The 15664-nt window shown below is 44.1% G+C and overlaps 1 protein-coding gene across 1 annotated transcript; it reads left to right on the forward strand.

The window, feature by feature from the left end:
• The first annotated feature begins 8452 nt into the window (after positions 1-8452).
• Positions 8453-14827, forward strand: CASP14 (caspase 14). The gene is made up of 7 exons (XM_045853333.1): positions 8453-8590; positions 10123-10194; positions 11321-11470; positions 11565-11790; positions 11947-12063; positions 12240-12343; positions 12808-14827. Exons 2-7 carry the CDS (start codon positions 10168-10170, stop codon positions 12910-12912), a joined length of 729 nt encoding a protein of 242 aa, XP_045709289.1. The 5' UTR covers positions 8453-8590; positions 10123-10167; the 3' UTR covers positions 12913-14827.
• The last annotated feature ends 837 nt before the right edge of the window (positions 14828-15664 follow it).

Genomic DNA, 15664 nt, shown 5'->3' on the forward strand with positions numbered 1-15664 from the left:
CGCCAACTGGGGACCTGGCCTGCAACCCAGGCATGTGCCTTGACTGGGAATCAAACCTGTGACTTTTTGGTTTGTAGGCTGGTACTCAATCCATTGAGCCACACTGGCCAAACCAGATTAGCTTATTCTCATTCACAGTAGCCAAAGATGGAAACAGTGCAAATATCTACCAATGGATGAATAAAAAAACAAAATGTGCTATGTCCATACAAAGCTATATTATTCCAGGCACAGAAAAGAATGAAACCCTAATATATGTAACAGTATGGATGGACCTTGAAAACATTATGCTCATCTAAAGGAGCCAGACACAAAATGTGTCACAGGATTTTTAAAAGCCCCAGATGTCTGTGATGTGTAGCAAAGCTTTCAACCCACTGCCTTATACTATATAATAAAAGATGTGTGCCCAGCCCACATAGAGAAAGTCAGGGAGAGAACTCTCTTGTTGCTGGACCTACTTCAGGTCATCCTGAGCAGCTCAGGCTGGCTCCCTCACTCTGCTGAGCTCATGTGACCTTCTCAGGCTAGAGCTGGGAGATTAGCTAAGCACTTTTTTTATTTCTTTTTCTTTGATCTGACCCTTGGGCCATGAAGGAAGGAAAGTAAGAGAACTCAGCAGTCTAAGAGAGCTGCCCTCTGAGCCCAGCTGTGCCACCTTTGGACCAACTGAACTTCTCTAAACCTGTTTTTTCTATGCAATCTCACAGTTGTCAGGACAAGAATTCGCATCATGCCTCTGCTCCCCATTGCACTGCAAGCTCAGCAGCTTGCAAAATTTTGGTACATTTTGAAAGGGAAGGAGTTCCTGGGGCCCTTGGGCGTCTTCCTCCACTGTAGCCAACAAAATCCTGTTGGATGACATACCAACACGTCTCGTCTTGCTGGGCACCCATGGGTTGTTTACCTTCCAAGAGAGCCTGAGATAACAAGAAGTTGCCAAGTGTTTGAGCAACACCACCTCCTTTCATCACAATGAGATCTCACTGCTGCCACTCCACAGACAAAGGGGGCCCCAGAGGTCAGGGCCTGAGGGCTACATGGACCCATGGGTTGATGACACAGATGAGAACAGAGGTGTTGAGCAAGGGAAGGAAGGGTTCCATTGCTACAAAGATGAGTTCATGTGTGCATCCAGGGGGCAACAATGAGCTCCTTGGATAGGTGTATGTGAAAGCAGGATGTGCCAACCATGCCTATAAACTCACAGGAAAATGGTGCCCAGGAAGCATGTGCATGTTCAGTGAAGCCTCTCCCCTTACTTTTCTGCACAGTCAGAGGGACTGAGCAGCTTGTTTGGGGACAGGACATCCTCACCCACGTTTGGGATGCCATTGTTGACTGTAATTGTGAGCAACGTCACCCATATCTGGCCATCAATCTTTAACAGATTGAAACTCAATATGGTATAAGGCAGTGGTTTGAAAGCTTTGCTGCATATCAGAGTCACCTGGGGCTTTTAAAAATGCTGTGACACCACATACTATGTGGCCCTTTATGTCTGGCTCCTTTATCTGAGCATAATGCTTTCAAGGTATATCCATACTGTTGCATATATCACAGCTTCATTCTTTTCTATGTCTTGAATAATATCCCATTGTATGGCTAGAGCATGTTTTTTTTTATGTATTCATCCATTCACCCATTTAGGTGCTTCCATCTTTTGATTATTATGAATAAGAATAGTTGCAATGGTATATGTATGCTATGCACAGCTTGGACCCCAACTGATTATATCCCTGGGGATGGGAGCCAGGCATTAATATTTTTAAAACTCCCTCAGTGATTTCAATGTGCAGCCATGCCAGAGAACCCATGGTGTAAGGAAAGAAGAAGCCCTGCAAATTGAGCACCTACACTTCCCAGAACTCAGTTCAAGTGCCATCTCCCCTAAGACCCACCCCAACCATCCTGATCTTTCTCCATCACTTCATCTTGTCTGTTTCCATTTCCAATGAGTGTCACCATCCAAATTATATTATTTATTCATTTGTTCAGTTATCCTCTCTCCCTTCCCACAAAACCAATTATATTCAATCTCGTAACACATTCAGTTCACCTGGGTCCCTTTTTAAAAAATGACAATGTCAAGACCCAACCTTGATAACTTAAATCAGACTCTTCTGGGAGAGGATCAGCATTTTTAAGGGCATGTCTGTATTTTTAAGGGCTCCCAGTAATTGCATCATGCAGCCATGGAAGAGAAACCCTGCCCTGATACACTGATACATAGGCTCATGAAGACTGTGTGTCCACAGCTCCAAAAACAGGGTCTCACCCAGCACCTGTCCAATGATCAAATTATGCTAGGTCACTTTACAGTCATCATTTCATTTTACCCTCAGAGCAGTTCTCAAAATAGGTTTTAACAGGTAAGACAATTTTGGCTTGGAACAGTTAAGATCAGCCTGCAGCCAAGACAGAATGGGAATATAGTCCAGAAACACTCCAGCATCTTTTCTGTGCTGTGCCAGATCAAAGGTATCCTCTAGGCCCCCAGAGCTCCTGTACCCTTACCTTAGCACTGGTCACCTTAACCTCTGTCTAAGGGCTGTCTGGATGTTCAGTGCTCTATGAAGTCAGTTCACTATCAGAAAATAAAACAACCACATTTCATCAAGTGGCAAAATTAAGCAACTATTAAATTAGTAATAATAAATATATGTCATCAATTTAATTAGTTGATTAATTAATTAATGGTTGTCCCAGTCCATGTTGACTTAGTCTTTTCCCCTCACCACTCTGGTTCATACTCCACTAAGAGTTCTTGGGCACCTATTCTTGAGCTCCCTTCCCACACCAAAGTTTTGTGCTAGATGTTTCCATACTGCAGTTTTGCTGATGGAGGTAGTATTATTGCCAGTTTCTACCCATAGAGTTAGGGGACACATGGATCAATTCTGACAACACCAGGCATTTGTTCCTGATTCACAGGCGTTTGTTGAACATGTTCCATGAGCCATGCCAGATGCCAAGTAAACTACTCATGTGGCTTGTGATCTCACCATCCAACTGTTCTTTGGAGAAAGCAAACATCAAATCAGCATTATATTAGAATGTGGCTGCCCAGGAGAAGGGGAGCAAGACCTGAAGCTGGACCCTGACCTGGTCCAGGGAGAGTTTGGAGACAGCTTCTTGCAGAAGTTTCATTTTACCTGAGAGCCAATTCATCTTTTAACAACCAACTCAGAATTCCTCAATGGCTCCCCATTGCCTATCAGATGGAGCACCAACTCATTACACTTTTCCTGGTACTTCTTTGAGTTTCTAGCACTGAAATCCCCACATTCCAGAAAATCCATAAGTCCTGGGCATACCAGGATGGCTGATCTCCCTACAACCCAACCAAACTCAAACTCCCTAGTGGCTTCAAGCCCCTTCATGATCCCACCCCTTCATGGACTCACATCTCACCACCACCATCCCTGTGAACCAAAAAGTCACCAGTTCAATTGTTGGTCAGGGAACATATCTGGATTGTATGTGCCTTGACCAGGATGATTCCATTACTCCCAGAGAGGAGTGTGCAAGAAGCAACCAATCAATGTTTCTCTCACACATTGATGTTTTTCTCCCTCTCTTTCTACCCCCCTTCCCATCTCTTTAAAACTAAATAAATAAAATCTTTTTTAAAAAATGCCAGCTCCTCTGAGAAGCCAATCTGCCACCTTATAATCTCTAGGCATACATTCATCCACGGAGTCTTCTCCCCCGGTTGTCTTTCTCCAGTGCACTAATTATCAGATAACTCTTATTAATATAATTAACCAATTTAACTAGTTACTCCAGCCAGGAATAACAACACATCCTCCTCTCTCACACACACACTGTGTAAATACATGTCTTGTTAAAGGAGCCAGGACCTTCTGAAGTCTTGTCTGAAGAGAAACTGATAGAGTCACTTTTGCCACATTCCATTTCAGGAGATGATTAGACATCCCAACTCATTCATCTGCTCAGCTCTTCCTTCCTGCACACCTACTATGTGCCTGACTCTAAAGAAATACTCAAACATGACCTCCACCCCCAAGGACTGGGTGGCCTGGACCCCCTTGCTTTCCTGAAAAAAGAATGCCTCAGGAAATACTTTCCTGAACCCTGGGCACATGAGGCTGGGCTCTCCTCTCACAGACTCCCTGTGAGACACTCAGTGGTACGCTGCAGCCAGCTCTTCCCAACTCCACATTCAGTGGCACTGTGCTGGTAACTTGAAATCAGCAAGGAGAGTACTTACACCATGGAAGTTGGCAAACACTACAAATCATGACTTTTTTGTTTGTTTGTTCAGAGAAAGCCACTTGTTAAACATTTTCCAGCACACCATTGCGAATACCCATATTCCCAATCCCTTCCTCTCAGATTCAGTTGTCTTAGCTGACCAGACTCTGTGAGAGTATGAAATTTCAAGAAGGAAGAATGTGGCAGAAGCATAGTTTAGCTGGAGTGTTGGGCATCGTAGGACTGAGTGTTGGGTCCAGTTGAATTAGGTCTTTCTCTGTTTTTTCTCTTTCAGTGGACAATGTGTGCTTTTCACACCATCACAGAACCAAGCAACATCATGTCTCCCAAACTCGGTAGATGATTCCAATGCTCCAACAGTTGTGCTGTTCTGTCATCTCCTGGAATAGCCAGACCTTACCTGAGTCATTGAGAAGAAACATGAGAGGGAATGGTTTCCTACATCTTTGCATACCCAACCCAACAGCCCCCAAAGCCTACCTGTGCACAGAAGATTCATGGGTGGGACATGATCTGTAATTAACACTTGTTACAGTGCTAGGGTTAATGAGGCACTTTGCAAGATCTGTGAGTGCTGTTGGTGACAGTGGAGGGGGAGGAGGAGGAAGAGAACGAGGAGATGACGTGAGTTTGTAATCTTCACAAAGATCGAGGCTACCTCAGGTTTATTCAGCAATGTTGACCTAGCAACAGACACAGTGCTCAATAAATATTTGTTTAATAAAGTGATTGAAGGAAAAGAAAAACTAGAAAGAGGAAGAGAGATAGAAAATAAGAAAATAAAACATTCTCTTATATGCCAAGAAGTGGCATTGCTGAGTGCTTTATGTACAGGATGCCTCTCTGAATCTCCCCAGCAGCCCTAATAGGTCTTCATTTCTCATGTGAGGAAACTGATGCTTCATGGGAATATTTTGTATTATTGATGATGCAGAGATACCAGGCACTCTCTCATATATTGTTTGAAATGGAAAGCAAATTGCTAAAGGCTTGTGGCAGTTAGTTGGCAAGTCAGAATTTACCAAAATTTTTTACGCCTGTCATTTGAACCAATAATTCTACTCCTAAAAGCCTCTCCTCTGAAAAAAAGGCTCAATCTTGTGCCTAAAGAGAAACACACAAGGTTGCCTGTAGCAGCAATACTTTTCATGGCAGAAAAACTGAAAACACGTGAAATGCCCATCAGCAGGGACATGACTGTGCATCCATTCTATGGAATATTTCAGCTCCTAAGACTAATGATAGAGCATTGGGATGGTTAAAATGAAAAAGATGGAAAATACTAAATGTCTGCATAGATTTTGTGTCCCCCTGCACTGCTGGTGGGAGGGTAAAAGTGGCAAAAACCCCTTTGGAAAATGGTTTGGCAATAGCTACTAAAGCTATACATATGCATTCCCGACTACCCAGCAATTCCCAACAGAATATGTGTGCCCAACAGAAATGTGTACATATATCCATCAAAAGGTATGTACTAGAATATGTATATTTCTGTGGCTAGAAAAAAAAACTAGAAACAACCCAAATGCCCATCAGTGATAGATTGGGTAAATAAGTTGTGCTATATTCACACAATTGAATGCTACAAAGCATGTGTCCTCAAGGGGAGCAATATTTTACCTCCATGTGGGGCATAAATTGGTTTTGGGGAGTAAAAACTATACAGATATACCTTTAATATGTAGATGAAGTAGATACCAATGAATGGGTGGATGATTCATAGATAGATAGATAGATAGATAGACAGACAGATGAGACCATGGATAGATGTAGTCTCACAGCATATCTGTGGTATTAAATTTCACAATGGATAATTAAAATGGCTTCTTGGAGGTGATAATGAAAAAATGATTAAGAGATACTGTTCTTAATAAGATGAAATACCTACAGACACATGCAAAAAATTGAATCTCACAAACATAATGTTGAATGAACAAAGCAAGATAAAAAAAAGAACCATTGTGCAATTTCATTTATATGAAGTACCAAAATCAAGAAAAGTTAATCTATAGTATTGTATATCAACACAGTGTGTCGGGAAGGCAGGGGTGGGGTAGTGACAGCAAAGGGAGCAGGAGAGGAAACCCAGGGGCAGGGACTGGGTCACATTCTTTCCTCATCAGGTTCTGGTTGCATGGGTGTGTTAAGTCTGTGGAAATTCATCACGCTTCATACTTATGAATTGTGGGGTTTTCCCTGCATGTAGTTATTCTTTGATAAAAAGCTTTTTGAGAAAATAAAAATGAGTTTGTTCCATATATACCAACATAGGTCACTCAGACATATAATTAAGTGAACAATGCAAGTGACAGAAAAACTCAGTAGAATGAGCCAACATACATAACAAACAGCTATAAATGTGTAAGTTAATGCAGAGATGGATGCCTGAGCCATCCTGAAACAGAAGAAAAACTTGGGAGAATGAGAATGTCACAGTTTTTTAAAATGTTTTTTATTGTGGTAAAATAGACATAACATAAAATTAACCATTTTGCTGAATCCATTTCAGTATTGTTTGAATATTTCCCTCCTATATATAAGCCCAAGAAAAATTAAAACATACATTCACACAGAGATGTGTGTGCTTAACAGGAGTGTCCAACCCATGGCCTGTAGGCCACATGCGGCCCAACATGGCTATGAATGAGGCTCAACACCAAATCATAAATTTACTTAAAACTTTTTTTTGCTCATCTGTTTTTGTTAGTGTTCGTGTATTTAATGTGTGGTTGAGGACAGCTCTCCTTCTTCCAGTGTGGTCCAGAGATGGCAAAAGGTGGGACACCTCTGGATAGCAACATCATTCATAACAGCCAAATTTGGAAACAATTCAAGTATCTATTTATGGATGGATGAATAAACAAAATTAGGTATGCCTATACAGTGGAATGTTATTCAACCATAACATTCCACTGTATAGGCATACTGATATAGGCTACTACATGCGTGAACCTTTAAAACATTATACTTAATGAAGTCAAACACTTAATACCACAATTATACGATTCCATTCATGTGAAATGTCTATAAAAGGGAAACCTATAGAGATAGAATACATATTAGTGGTTACCAGGGGCTAAGAGATTTGGATGGGGTTTGGGGGCAATAACTAGAGAGCATGGGTTTCTTTTTGGGGTTTTTTTGTTTTTTGTTTTGGGTTGTTTTTTTTTTCAAACACCTACTCTAACTAAAGTGTCAGTAAGGAGGAAGCCTTAAAGGTTCAATGTTTTAAATGGTTTATTTATTTATTTATTTTTAAAGAGAGGGAAAGGGAGGGAGAAAAACATCGATGTGTGAGAGAATGAGAGAAACATCAGGCAATTGCCTCTTGCATTCCCCCAACCAGTGATCCAGCCCTGCAACCCAGGCATGTGCCCTGATGGGGAATCGAACCAGTGACCATTTGATTCACAGGCCAGTGCTCAATCCTGAGCCACACCAGCCAGTGCAGAGTGTTTTTGAAGTGATGAAAGTTTCTAAAATTCTAGGGATGGTTACACAATTATGAATATAGTAAAAACCATTGAATTGTGCACCTGAAATAGGTGGGTTGTATGACATGTGAATTATATCTCTTTAAAGTTGTTACAACAAAATGAAGTGAAGTGCAATAAAGACTGACAAAGACTAGAGGAGGAAAGTCTTCAGGAAGAGAAGAGGAGCTGAATCAGCTGTGAAGCATCAGTTGAGGCAGCCGGACAGGGCTCTCTGGGGCTTAGCCCTCCTGGGTCTGAAAGCCAACTGTGCCAATTGCTGGTTGAGTGACCTTGGACAGTCATTTTACCTCTATGAGTCTCGGTTTTCTTTTCTGAAAAATGAGAGCAAACAATGCTGATCTCTTGGGGATGTTGAATACTCAATGAGATAATAAACAAGTGAAGTTGGCATTATCTGCACAGTTGAACATGGAAGAGATGGAGGTGGGTGTAATGATGGAATGATGGATTGATGATGGCCAGCCCAGCTGGGCCTGGGGATGCTTTGTGGGGAGCTGGTGCAAAAGCTCTAGCTGGTGGGGATGCTCTGCTTCAGCCTCCTCAGCCAGGGGGTGTTGGCTAAGCTTTGCCATCACCCATTCTGTGGGTGTTTGGCTTCATTTCTTCATCAAGGGTGTGTCCTCCTGTCATGAGGTTTCTTGAGTGACTGGAGATTTAGGGGCAATAAAGGCCCAGACAGCTGTGCTGCCCAGTTCATACAGGACCCTAGGGGAAAACCTGGCAAGATTCTGCACTGTCAGCCACTTCTCCGAGGTCATCCTGTGGGCCAGACTCCTCTTTGGTGCCCAGCTCTGCTGGCAGCTAGGAGAGTTGGAAGTCAGCCTGGCTTTAAGGAGCAGCTAATTCTACAGAGAGTAAGTGATTTGACACATGCTGCTCGCTGTCTCCCGCTCTCTCTCTCTCTCTCTCTCTCTCTCTCTCTCTCTCTCTCTCTCTCTCTCTCTCTCTCTCCCCCTCTCACTGCATGAATGCATATTCTGGCCAGTTTTACACCCATCCTTTCTTTTGTTTGTTTACTTGTTTGCTCAATGAATTCTCACCAACACCTCCTCTGTACCCATTTGCACACTGGTGACTCTGACAGAGACAGAGATAAAGGATTCAGTCTTTTAGTTCTAAAGAACTGAGCTTCCAGCTCAGCCACAAGAATAAGAATCAAAAGCACTGCTGTAATGCAAGTCTAAACAGGCAGAGCTGTGGGAATCTGAGGAAGGGAGAGGCAACTTCCAGGGGGCCTAACAGGGATCATTAAACCTAACTTGCTTGCTGTGGCTGTAAAGCATCTAGTGCTCTTTCAAACCTCTTGCAGATGGGAAAGTTGAGTCTCAGAGAGGAGAATGAGATGCTTAAGGTCCCACAGCTGGGAAGAAGCCAAGGCAGGACTTGGTTCTGGTTCATCTGGCTCCCAAATCCTTTTCCTTCTATCTGCCTACTTTCTCTCCCTCACAGTATTTGGCTTCCCTTTCCTTCCAGCACTGGCTCTAGCATGTGTGTGTGTGTGTGCACATGCACGTGTTTGTGTATATGTGTAAGACAGAAAGAGTAAAAGAGATTTCATGTTCATTTCTGTCATACACTAGAGCTACCTGAGGGCCAGGAGCATGTCTGTCTTATATAGCTATTCTCAGCATATAGCTCATAACAGACACTCAGAAGGTATTTGCTGGAGAGATAGATATATGGGTGATTGGTTGGATAAGTAGATGGATGAATGGATGGAAGGATGGATGGATGGATCAATTGATGGATGAATCAGTGGATGGATTGATGAGTGGATAGATAAATAGAGAGATCAGTAGGTGGTGGGGAAAGGCATAGAAGACATGATGCCACCCAAATTGGCAGAGAGAGGTCCTGACTGGTAAAGAAGTGTAAGAAAAGGCAACAAGGTGGGAAAATTAGGTACAGAGCTTAAAGGTTCAGGCTCAAAGCAGAAGGAGGAGTGTTTCAAAATAGTATTCTCCACTTGGATGATCTTCTCATTTTAAACCCAACCCTGAAGCATCTCTTTGTTGATGATTCTTCAACCAGTCAGCTCCTGGGTGGCAAAGAGGAATACCTGGGGCTGCTCACCCTGCTCATCAGTCCAGTAATGAGTTCAGTCTGTCACAGGCTGGCGAGTGGGAAAGGGAGAGGGAAGTTTCCAGATGGGTGGCCCTGTGGGGATGGGCCTAGCAAGAGTTCTGGAGAATCCAGAAGTGGAAAACATCACTGGAGTGTCACACAAGAGAGGACATACTTCATGGACTGTCATCTGTTGCTCAGCTTTGACCATGCAACAAATTCTCACCACTGAGGTCCCATTCAGTCTCAAAAATCCACATGTACAAGCTAGTCTGTACTCCGAGACAGAAGAGCTTCAATCTCTCTTCTCTTGAACCCTCAGGGTCAGCCAAGGCTGTGGAGAACCGGACTCAGAATCAGAGGAGCCATGAGCAACCCTCAGCCTTTGGAGGAGGTGGGCTGGGTGCAGGTTGGGGGAGAGGGGTGGGAGCCTCTGACAGGAAGGAGCATCTGAGGAGTGGGAGCCTCTGAGGGGAGGGAAAGTGAAGAGCTTAAAGTTTCAGAGACAGAGGAGGGGATTAAAAAAATATGACCTGAATTCAGAGCTAGAAGGCACTTTGATCATTCAAATGGAGAAAAAAGACTCAGATAGAACCTGAGTCCAGGGTAAGGAGCCCAACTCTATCTCTTTCAAAGTATCCTGCTTCTCTTCTGAAAAGAAATTTTGACCCAAACATCCTTCTTCCTCAGATGGGATAAGGTGGGATCTCAGCATTAGCTTCAGAAATTCTAGGACCTCTGCAAGTGAGAAAGTCATACTTAGAATACTCATGGGAAGGTTGGAAAGACAAAGCCACCAAGTATAACAACTGAAGGGGACCTTCAAAGATTGTATTTATTTATTTTTTAGAGAGAACAGAAGAGAGGGAGAAAGACAGGAAGAGAAACATCAATGTGTGGTTGTCTCTCATGTGTCCCCTACTGGGGACCTGGCCCAAAACCCAGGCACGTTCCCTGACTGGAATCAAACCTGTAACCCTTTGGTTCACAGGCCAGCACTCAGTCCACTGAGCCACATCAGCCATGGCTGGAGGGGACCTTCAAAATTTTGTACACACACACTTACTGCCTATATTTGGAAACTGAGGCTCAGATAGGAGTGACTTGCCCAAGTTCATACAGGACTAAAACAGAGCTGGACCCCTGGAAGGAAACTAGATTTGTGGTAGTGAGCACACAATATAGTACACAGATACAGAATTATAATGCTGTACACCTGAAATTTTATCATGTTATTAACAAATGTTACCTCAATATGTTTAATAAAAAATAAAGGCTCCCCAGTCAAATTAGAATTTCACATCAATAAAAAAAAAATAACCTTATAGCAGAAATATATCCCATGCAATCTTTGGGACATACTTATACTAAAAATGTTATTTATTCACCTGAAACTTGAGTATAACTAGGTATCCAATGTTTTACTCAGAAACCCTAAGCCCAGGCCTCTTTGGACCACATCTCCTTCTTCTCCTTGACCTCCCTACCCCTTTGATGATTTTTGTCATCTCCTGGTCCAGGAGGAATATGACATGTCTGGCGCCCGCCTAGCCCTGACACTGTGTGTCACCAAAGCCCGTGAAGGTTCAGAAGAAGACCTAGTCGCCCTGGAACGCATGTTCCAGCAGCTGGGATTTGAGAGTACCATAAAGAGAGACCCCACTGCCCAGGTATGGTGCAGCTACTCAGGCTAACAGAGGAAGGGCTGGACCAGAAGATGGGCTCCAGGGATGCACCTGAGTCTGGCTATTCCTCTTGCTCTAGCAATTCCAGGAAGAAATGGAAAAATTCCAGCAGGCCATTGATGCCCGAAAAGACTTTGTCAGCTGTGCTTTCGTGGTGCTCATGGCACATGGGCGAGAAGGTTACCTCAAAGGGATGGATGAGCAGATGGTCGAGCTGGAGGATCTCTTTGAGGTTCTGAATAACAAGAATTGCCAGGCCCTGCGAGCCAAGCCTAAGGTGTACATCATGCAGGCCTGTCGAGGAGGTGGGCACAGCCAAGAACACAGAGCTGTGGTCCTGCTCCAGCCCTATCCCAAAGCTAGAACCCCAGCTGAGTCTTAGGTTGCTACTCTGTCTTATGACCTCCTCCTTTCCCCAGCTTTCTCTCTGACTTCAACTTTATCTCTTCTTGGTGTTTCAGAACGAAGAGACCCCGGTGAAACAGTAGGTGGAGACAATATTGAGATGATCACAAAAGACAGTCTCCAAACCATCCCAACATATACAGACACCCTTCACATCTACTCCACAGTGGAGGGTATGAGCTCCCAGCTGAACCAGGGTGGCCTCTGTTCACTCCCCTTACCCACAGCTTCTAATCCCTGAGATGTTCCTCCAGGACCCACCCTCTTCCAGGCCCTCTTGCACCCCACACACCCCCTCCTTCCCACCTCCATTGGAGCTCCCCTGAGCCCATTTCTCTGCAATCCCCAGGGTACATTTCCTACAGACATGACGAAGAAGGCTCTTACTTCATCCAGACACTGGTTGATGTGTTCACAAATAGGAAAGGACCCATCCTGGAGCTTCTGACAGAGGTGAGCTGGGACGAGGCACCTGGAACCCCCACCCAGACAGAGCAGGGAGCAAGCAGAGCTAGCTGAGTCTCTTTCAGACTTTCTGCATTTCCCCCTTCCCTGCTCCCAGACCAAAATCCAACCCAGGGTCCAACGCTAGGAACCCATCTCCTAGCGATGACTTTCCCTTTCCAGGGAACTCCAAAGCCCACAATATGTGAGATAATTTAGATAAAATAGAGATAAATTTCTGTAAATAAAACAAAACTTTCTGTATGCTTTTATGGTGGATTAGAAAAAACTCCTAACAAGAATGTCACCAAGGATTCCATAGAGATGATGGCATGAGGATGACATAATAAAGGTCACCCATCTGAGGATAGGGATACTCACCTGCTTTCTTCTCTAAACTCCCCCCCCCATAAGCCCATTACACCAATTTCCCCAGGGGCCAAGCCCCGAGCTGACCACACCTGTTGCTGCAGGTAACCCGGCGGATGGCTGAAGCAGAGCTGGTTCAGGAAGGGAGAGCGAGGAAAGTGAACCCCCAAGTTGAAAGCACCCTTCGGAAACGGCTCTATCTGCAGTAGAAGTAGAAAGGGCAGAGAGGGGCTTCCTTTCAGGCGCTCTCTCTGCCCCTCAGATGTTTAAAGGCTGCTCTCCCTACTCCCTCAAAATCTTCTCTCCCCAAAGCTGAATGGTACTCAGTCCTTCTTTCATCACACATCTTATACAGCCCTCCTTCCAGATATCCCTGTCCTGCATAAAGCAATCCAGCTAAAACTGAGCACAAGGCATGATGGTAGCAATAACATCACCTCCCTCAGGCTGGACTCTTTACCTCTACTAATGCAAACTAAGGAGGTAATCACTTATCCCACTTTCTGCTCCTATGCTTATCAGAAACCCTCTTCTATCTTTTATGCATCATACCCATACAAATGTAACTAGATAAAGCTCAAGATTTTTCACTAATAAACCACTCACCACCTCCCATCTCTATCAAACCTTTGCTGGCTCCTAAATCACACCCAGACTTATAATGTCTTCCTGAACCCACAACCATTCCTATCTCCCAGAGATTCCTTCCTAATTCCTAAAAATTCAGTAAGGTAAGAATCATCCTCTCTCTAAGACCCTTCTTCCTTGGCTAGCAAGATGGTGCCTTGACACTGTTCATCTCCTAGTTCATGGGTTCTCTCTGGCTAATGGAGATGCCACCTCTTCTTCGGGATCTCTCCCTCCTAATCAACACTGCCCCCACCACCACCACCAGGCCCTGGACTCTGCCCTCTCTCCAGAAACTCCACCTATTCCTCCACCATTCTACAGTTTCAACTTTCACCACTCTGAATCAGAGCATGTTGGAACTATGGCAGATACCCTAGTGTCACCCTGTTGTTTTGTAGACAACATGATAGAGGCTCGGAGAGGTTATATGGCTTGTCAAATGCCACACAGTAAGTCAAGGGCAAGATCAAGGTTTAGCTTCCATTCCAGCCCCCTTCCCAGTGCCTTGATCCATCAGAACACTTTTCTAATTAGAGCGACTACCTGATAAAAAGCCCTCCTACCTTGGAGATTGGCACTCCCTAGAAGACTTCTAGAAATCCTTGTAGAGTTGGGGAAGAGTGCTGGAGTGGAAATGCAGACAACTGTAATTGAACAATGAAATAATTTTTAAAAAAGAAAGAAGTCCTTGATAACCAGCATTCAAGGTTACTTCCATGGAATTCCAGCACTGGGTTGGAAGCCAGATTAAACCCACTGCCTTCCAAGTCTGAGATGCATGTCTCTGTATCTGCAGCCTGGACCTTTCACATGGAAACAACCCATAGCCATATCTGCCATCACTGAAAACACATGATTAAAGATGAGGCTCTTCCTCCTGGTCCATCCTCCAACTGTTTCCTGTCACCCTCAACCTTAAACCCCAGATTCAGACATCTGCAGTTTTCTTTAACACCCTTCTTCTTGCAACCTTCCTATGCCACCATGTCCAGCCCAGCCTGACTTTGAAACAGTTCTCATATCTGTCTTCTCTTCCCCAACATGTCACTCCCTAGGTGCAGGTCCCACCCTCACATGTTTGCACCTTTGCACCAGCTTCCTTCATTGCCTCATCACTTGACCATCTCACCCCTCCTCTGCCTCCATACCATCTACAATTCTTGAACTTCCTGGAATACCCAAGAAGACACAATGGCACCCCATCATTTAGAGAACAAGGCCAAGATCCACATCCTGATTTCTCACACTTTCATAATTCCACCTCCAGCCAGCAATCAGCTCAATTCATCCCTCACCTCCCTCATCATGAATATGCTCTTCCAACAAGACTAATGTCCTCTTACTCATCCCTCCCTCTAAGCCTTTGCTATCACCATTTCCACAAACTGGCATGCCCTCTCTCTCACTTCATCTTCTTTCTGCTACCTCCCATCCATACTTATTCCAGAAAGTCATTCCTGATAGTTGGTTCTACTCTCTTACCTAGGATGAGACACTGACAATTACAATTTCTTGAGGGCAGGGAACAAACTTTGATTATCATAATGTGCTTTCAATAAACAGTTGTCAAACTAAAAGTATGTGTTGGAATTTTTGCTGTAAATGTAAACCATGAGGCTAATGTGAAATAGGATTTGGTTTCTTTCTCCCAATGCCCAGCTGCCTCCCAGGTGTGCCTATCATGAACAGAGAATCAGGACCTCATCCTCTCTCTCTCATAAAAGCAGATAGGTTAGGAATTTGTAAAGTTACAGGTCACACTTGCATTCCAAATAACTATATTTTATAAGGTCATCCCATCCCCAGAATATTCCCAAGGAGATACCTGGATACAGAACTGTTGCTTTTCAGAACCATAAGGGACCTGGGAGATCAACTAGTTTCAGGATCACCTCTCTCTATCCAGGTGCCCATTGCAGACATAACTAATCAATGACACTTTCTTTCCTATTTAACTGGGGTGTAGCTTCAAAGTCTTTCTCCTCACAGCACCCCAGGAAGCATAGGTCACAGGTACATCATCCCTGATCCCATTGAACCCAATCATGAGGGAGCCGCTTGTCTAGAGTCACCAAGTTCTTAAGGAATAGACCCAGGGCTCCTCACCTATGGTGCAGTAATAACCATAACAGCAGTCGGGACTTTATCTATAGGAACAGAAGAGCAAGTGGCCAAGGAGGGGTGAGCACACAGGACCAAGTAGATCTGGGGTGATGCATATACTGAGCACTGTAGACCCACCCATGTACAAACCTGTGCTTCCAACACCCATCAATTTTAGAGTCTCCAAATGCAGGATTCAGCATATTATGACCCACTCACCCAACACAG

Source organism: Phyllostomus hastatus, unplaced genomic scaffold (assembly GCF_019186645.2).
Source record: "Phyllostomus hastatus isolate PE091 unplaced genomic scaffold, TTU_PhHast_1.1 phas_contig_98, whole genome shotgun sequence".
Classification (NCBI taxonomy): domain Eukaryota; kingdom Metazoa; phylum Chordata; class Mammalia; order Chiroptera; family Phyllostomidae; genus Phyllostomus; species Phyllostomus hastatus.

Excerpts from the sequence above, each read along its gene's own strand:
- CASP14 (XM_045853333.1), top strand. The coding sequence starts at position 10,168 with ATGAGCAACCCTCAGCCTTTGGAGGAG. Across the intron at positions 11,471-11,564 it reads AGAGAGACCCCACTGCCCAG|CAATTCCAGGAAGAAATGGA; the intron begins GTATGGTGCAGC and ends CTCTTGCTCTAG. Across the intron at positions 12,344-12,807 it reads TCCTGGAGCTTCTGACAGAG|GTAACCCGGCGGATGGCTGA; the intron begins GTGAGCTGGGAC and ends CTGTTGCTGCAG.